The 6517-nt window shown below is 46.9% G+C and overlaps 1 protein-coding gene across 3 annotated transcripts in view; it reads left to right on the top strand.

The window, feature by feature from the left end:
- Window positions 1-6219, top strand: part of ttc3 (tetratricopeptide repeat domain 3) — a 57133-nt gene extending 50914 nt beyond the window's left edge. For all 3 annotated transcript variants that reach the window (XM_079600575.1, XM_079600576.1, XM_079600574.1), the window contains exons 41-46: window positions 300-401; window positions 1169-1371; window positions 5016-5142; window positions 5220-5324; window positions 5488-5580; window positions 5672-6219. In XM_079600575.1, the coding sequence (XP_079456701.1) occupies window positions 300-401; window positions 1169-1371; window positions 5016-5142; window positions 5220-5324; window positions 5488-5580; window positions 5672-5803 (762 nt within the window). In that variant the 3' untranslated portion in view covers window positions 5804-6219. The remainder of the gene's footprint in view (window positions 1-299; window positions 402-1168; window positions 1372-5015; window positions 5143-5219; window positions 5325-5487; window positions 5581-5671) is intronic.
- The last annotated feature ends 298 nt before the right edge of the window (window positions 6220-6517 follow it).

Here is a 6517-nt window from a genome sequence, read left to right as displayed (position 1 = left end):
TCACATGACCTCGAGTGCTGAGCGGTGTTCCCGGTCCTCGAGCTTCACCTCTTCTGACCCCGGAACACTGCTGCTTTTAAACAATATTACATAAACATTAATGTCATGTTTGTTTCTTTCATAGTGAGATCCAGAAGTGTCGACGGAGACACATTTACATTCGTTTAATTGTTTGTTTTATTATATATATTTCTTCACAAAACATCAGACATTATAACCCGTATATAGTGATCCTCTGCATGTTGTTGTGCGCTGATCTCCGTCAGTGTGTCTGAACGCGTGTGCACGCTTGCTTTCAGGCGGAGTTCGCCGCACAGATGGATGAGGTGCAGAAGGGCACCAGACTGTGTTCACTGCCGGACGTCTGTGTTCCCAGCGTTCCCACTGCGCCCGCGCTGCCGGTAAGAGCTCGCCGTGACCTCATCGCCGTGACCTCATCGCCGTGACCTCATCGCCGTGACCTCATCGCCGTGACCTCATCGCCGCGCTCGTGGCGTAATGCCCATGTGTGTCACAGAAGAGCACGCGTCCGTGTCTTCTGCAGTGTAACCGATATCTCAAGCAGATTATTGATGCTTATATCAGCGTTCATGCACAGTGCTTGAAGATGAGTTTTGGAAATGCAGGAAAACAGCCATGTGTACGTGCTTGAATTATTGAAAGACAATATGTGAAATTAGTGTTTAATTTTATTGATAAAACAATGTTTTCACTCAAAATGAAAGCAGTCGGCTGATGTAGATATTGATGAGTGTGATATTGCTCATTAATATTCAAGTATATGATGCAGCTTTATTCTCCAGGAGAAAAATGAATCATATTCATGAGTGAATAAGGAAAGCGATATCTTTGTCAGTCTCCTTCAGAGGTTCCAGTCTCCAGGCGTCGCGTCTGCTGTATTTCTACCATCGTTTTATTCAGGGGGTTTTAAAAATCCATTTACCTTTTTTATAATTTAAAAGATAACAATATTGTTTGATAAGTGAGATCTCTAGTCCTTAAACCTCTTAGAGTTAGACTTTACAGCATCTGTACGAGCGCTGATATCCGTCTACGTTGAATAACTTCCTGCTAATGAAGATTGTGCCACACACGCGTTTCGTACTGAAGGCGGGTCAGTCGCGTGTGCAGGCCGCAGTGACTGATGGGTAATGCTTGTGTCCTGCAGGCGATTCCTCCGGCTCCGGTTCCTCAGTCCGGCTCCCAGTTCTACGGGCCACGGCCCCCCCGAACCCCCACGCCCACCGGACGGGCCACTCCCCAACCCCCCGAGAGGCAGGAGGAGCCGGTGCCCCGCCGGGCCTCGAACACACAGACGGTGTACGAGCGGCTCCTGGAGCGCCTCAACATGATGTTCCCGCATTACAACAGGTGCGGCGCTCAGAACATTAGCTTTAGCTGCTCACATTAGCTTTAGCTGCACTCAGAACATTAGCTTTACACTCAGAACATTAGCTTTAGCTGCTCACATTAGCTTTAGCTGCACTCAGAACATTAGCTTTACACTCAGAACATTAGCTTTAGCTGCTCACATTAGCTTTAGCTGCACTCAGAACATTAGCTTTAGCTGCACTTGCGTGCGAGTGGTTACTTACTGATGTGACACTGAAGACTGGAGTAATGATGCTGAAAATTCAGGTTTGATCACAGGAATAAATTACACACACACACACACACACGGACTCGACTGCACATATTTAACATGATTGATACTGCTTTCGATCGTAATGCAATAGAAATTAACACACACACCTGCCTAGTGCCAGTACCTGCCGTACACACCACGGGCGGTGGTCAGGAGTCGAGCGGACGAATGGATTTTGTTTTGTTTTGTTTTTTGAGCAGCTGCTGATCTACGCGCACCATATAGACACACACACACACACACACACACACACACACTTTTTAAATAGCCGACTTAAAGGGTTAGTTCGCCCATTTAAGACGTGAGGCTGTGTGCAATCCTCACCAGCACTACAGTGCACACACACTGACCCTCTGTGTTCACCTCGCTGCTCAGAGCTCTGGCCGCTGGAAGTTCTTCAAGAAAGTAGTCCTGGTTAGTTTCCGGGCCACAAAACTGCGCTTTTACGTAAAAAAATTATTTGCGTTTTAAAGCTTGATTAATTTACATAAAAAAAACACGCCAGACAAAATTCATACCTCAGTTTTAATCGGCACTATTTTCTTTCCGTTTCTATCAATCCGCGCTGTCGACGTCAACAGTGCGCACGTTAGTGTAACGGTGTGTGTGTGTGTGTTAGTGTAACGGTGTGTGTGTGTTAGTGTAACGGTGTGTGTGTGTTAGTGTAACGGTGTGTGTGTGTTAGTGTAACGGTGTGTGTGTGTTAGTGTAACGGTGTGTGTGTGTTAGTGTAACGGTGTGTGTGTGTTAGTGTAACGGTGTGTGTGTGTTAGTGTAACGGTGTGTGTGTTAGTGTAACGGTGTGTGTGTGTTAGTGTAACGGTGTGTGTGTGTTAGTGTAACGGTGTGTGTGTATTAGTGTAACGGTGTGTGTGTGTGTGTTAGTGTAACGGTGTGTGTGTGTGTGTGTTAGTGTAACGGTGTGTGTGTTAGTGTAACGGTGTGTGTGTTAGTGTAACGGTGTGTGTGTGTGTGTTAGTGTAACGGTGTGTGTGTGTTAGTGTAACGGTGTGTGTGTGTTAGTGTAACGGTGTGTGTGTGTTAGTGTAACGGTGTGTGTGTGTTAGTGTAACGGTGTGTGTGTGTGTTAGTGTAACGGTGTGTGTGTGTGTTAGTGTAACGGTGTGTGTGTGTGTTAGTGTAACGGTGTGTGTGTGTTAGTGTAACGGTGTGTGTGTGTTAGTGTAACGGTGTGTGTGTGTGTTAGTGTAACGGTGTGTGTGTGTGTTAGTGTAACGGTGTGTGTGTGTGTTAGTGTAACGGTGTGTGTGTGTTAGTGTAACGGTGTGTGTGTGTGTTAGTGTAACGGTGTGTGTGTGTTAGTGTAACGGTGTGTGTGTGTTAGTGTAACGGTGTGTGTGTGTTAGTGTAACGGTGTGTGTGTGTTAGTGTAACGGTGTGTGTGTGTTAGTGTAACGGTGTGTGTGTGTGTGTTAGTGTAACGGTGTGTGTGTGTGTGTTAGTGTAACGGTGTGTGTGTGTTAGTGTAACGGTGTGTGTGTGTGTTAGTGTAACGGTGTGTGTGTTAGTGTAACGGTGTGTGTGTGTGTGTTAGTGTAACGGTGTGTGTGTGTGTGTTAGTGTAACGGTGTGTGTGTGTTAGTGTAACGGTGTGTGTGTTAGTGTAACGGTGTGTGTGTGTGTATTAGTGTAACGGTGTGTGTGTGTTAGTGTAACGGTGTGTGTGTGTTAGTGTAACGGTGTGTGTGTGTGTTAGTGTAACGGTGTGTGTGTGTTAGTGTAACGGTGTGTGTGTGTTAGTGTAACGGTGTGTGTGTGTTAGTGTAACGGTGTGTGTGTGTTAGTGTAACGGTGTGTGTTAGTGTAACGGTGTGTGTGTGTTAGTGTAACGGTGTGTGTGTGTGTTAGTGTAACGGTGTGTGTGTGTGTGTTAGTGTAACGGTGTGTGTGTGTTAGTGTAACGGTGTGTGTGTGTTAGTGTAACGGTGTGTGTGTGTGTTAGTGTAACGGTGTGTGTGTGTGTTAGTGTAACGGTGTGTGTGTGTGTTAGTGTAACGGTGTGTGTGTGTTAGTGTAACGGTGTGTGTGTGTTAGTGTAACGGTGTGTGTGTGTTAGTGTAACGGTGTGTGTGTGTTAGTGTAACGGTGTGTGTGTGTTAGTGTAACGGTGTGTGTGTGTTAGTGTAACGGTGTGTGTGTGTGTGTTAGTGTAACGGTGTGTGTGTGTTAGTGTAACGGTGTGTGTGTTAGTGTAACGGTGTGTGTGTGTGTGTTAGTGTAACGGTGTGTGTGTGTTAGTGTAACGGTGTGTGTGTTAGTGTAACGGTGTGTGTGTGTGTATTAGTGTAACGGTGTGTGTTAGTGTAACGGTGTGTGTGTGTTAGTGTAACGGTGTGTGTGTGTTAGTGTAACGGTGTGTGTGTATTAGTGTAACGGTGTGTGTGTGTGTGTTAGTGTAACGGTGTGTGTGTGTGTGTGTTAGTGTAACGGTGTGTGTGTTAGTGTAACGGTGTGTGTGTTAGTGTAACGGTGTGTGTGTGTTAGTGTAACGGTGTGTGTGTTAGTGTAACGGTGTGTGTGTGTTAGTGTAACGGTGTGTGTGTGTTAGTGTAACGGTGTGTGTGTGTTAGTGTAACGGTGTGTGTGTATTAGTGTAACGGTGTGTGTGTGTGTGTTAGTGTAATGGTGTGTGTGTGTGTTAGTGTAACGGTGTGTGTGTGTGTGTGTAACGGTGTGTGTGTGTTAGTGTAACGGTGTGTGTGTATTAGTGTAACGGTGTGTGTGTGTGTGTGTTAGTGTAACGGTGTGTGTGTGTGTTAGTGTAACGGTGTGTGTGTGTGTTAGTGTAACGGTGTGTGTGTGTGTTAGTGTAACGGTGTGTGTGTGTTAGTGTAACGGTGTGTGTGTGTGTTAGTGTAACGGTGTGTGTGTGTGTTAGTGTAACGGTGTGTGTGTATTAGTGTAACGGTGTGTGTGTGTGTGTTAGTGTAACGGTGTGTGTGTGTTAGTGTAACGGTGTGTGTGTTAGTGTAACGGTGTGTGTGTTAGTGTAACGGTGTGTGTGTGTGTGTTAGTGTAACGGTGTGTGTGTTAGTGTAACGGTGTGTGTGTTAGTGTAACGGTGTGTGTGTGTTAGTGTAACGGTGTGTGTGTTAGTGTAACGGTGTGTGTGTGTTAGTGTAACGGTGTGTGTGTGTAACGGTGTGTGTGTGTTAGTGTAACGGTGTGTGTGTGTAACGGTGTGTGTGTGTGTGTAACGGTGTGTGTGTGTTAGTGTAACGGTGTGTGTGTTAGTGTAACGGTGTGTGTGTGTTAGTGTAACGGTGTGTGTGTTAGTGTAACGGTGTGTGTGTGTTAGTGTAACGGTGTGTGTGTGTGTGTGTGTAACGGTGTGTGTGTGTCTCCACAGGCTGGTGTTGAGCCGGTTCATTCAGGAGGTTCGCTCGTCCAGTGGAGGCGCTCTCGACTCGCTGACCTATGATGATGTCATCAACCGCGTGGCTCAGCTGATCCTGGACCATCAGGAGAACACGCGTGTGCGTGAACAGTGCTCTCTCTCTGTGTGTGTGCGTGTGTGTGTGTGTGTGTGCTGACGCTGTTATCTGCTGTGCAGGAGCGCATGAGCTTCACGGGTCGAGCGAGTCCTGGTTCTGACGCTAGCGTAACGCCACACGTGTGGAAGAACGTGTCCGACAAACATCGCAACGCAGCGCTGGCGGTAAGAGTCATCATCATCGCGGTGCAGAATTAACCATAACTTACTTCTGCTACAGCTTTATTTCAGTTCTTCACCAGGGCAGCTGTATCTCTGCAGCGCGTTCTTCAACGGTCTAACCTGTGTGTGTGTGTGTGTGTGTGTGTGTGTGTGTGCGCGCCCACAGCTGAACATGGATGACCCGTGCATCATCTGCCACGACGACATGAGCGCTGAGAAGATGTGTGTGTTGGAGTGCCGCCACAGTTTCCACAGAGAGGTCAGAGCGTCGTCCGAGCGCTAGTGTCGTGTCTACGTGTGTCCCGCAGGCTGAGTGACGGTGTGTGTGTGTGTGTGTGTGTGTGTTTCAGTGTATAAAGTCGTGGCTGAAGGAGCAGAGCACGTGTCCCACCTGTCGAGAACACGCTCTCCTGCCCGAGGACTTCCCTCTGCTTCCCGGACGACACCGCAAGAGTCACACACCCGCCACTGCCTTCCACTGACACACCGGTGTGTGTTCACACACACACACACACACACACACACACCCGCGACTGCCTTTCACTGACACACCGGTGTGTGTTCACACACACACACACACCCGCGACTGCCTTTCACTGACACACCGGTGTGTGTTCACACCCTCTTCATTCAGACAACACGCCCTCTTCATTCACACACATCATCTTTAAACACACACACACACACACACACACACACACACACACACACACACACACACACACACACACACACAGGAAACTTTGCTTTGTGGACCAATCGGTGATGTTTTATTTCCACAACACAGCTGTGTTTTTCATTCCTGGAATAAAGTTCATTTGCATGAACTGATTTTATTCATCCACTTTTACCTTTTATTGCCATTTTACCGTAATTTTACTTTATTAAACATTTGACCAAAGAACAGTCCTGCTGTGTGTGTGTGTGTGTGTCCTCAGATCAGGGTTTAGAGGAATAAGCTAATCAATTACTATCGTAATCTAAATGACTAACTCAAGATTCCTTCAAATGCATGATGCCATGTCTCTTTATATAAATATTCAGACTGCAGACTCGTGGGTTTAATCAGATTACATTATATATATTAAGCGGTTAGTTCCCATCCTTGATTCGGCCGCTTCACCCCACGGCTCTATGAATCCCTACACAACACCCCTAGCAACCGCTCTTAGCAACGCAAACACGTGTTTGATCTC

This window comes from Phoxinus phoxinus, assembly GCF_949152265.1.
Source record: "Phoxinus phoxinus genome assembly, chromosome: 23".
NCBI lineage: Eukaryota > Metazoa > Chordata > Actinopteri > Cypriniformes > Leuciscidae > Phoxinus > Phoxinus phoxinus.
Note: the sequence above shows the minus strand (reverse complement) of the source record. Positions and strands in the feature narration are given on the sequence as shown.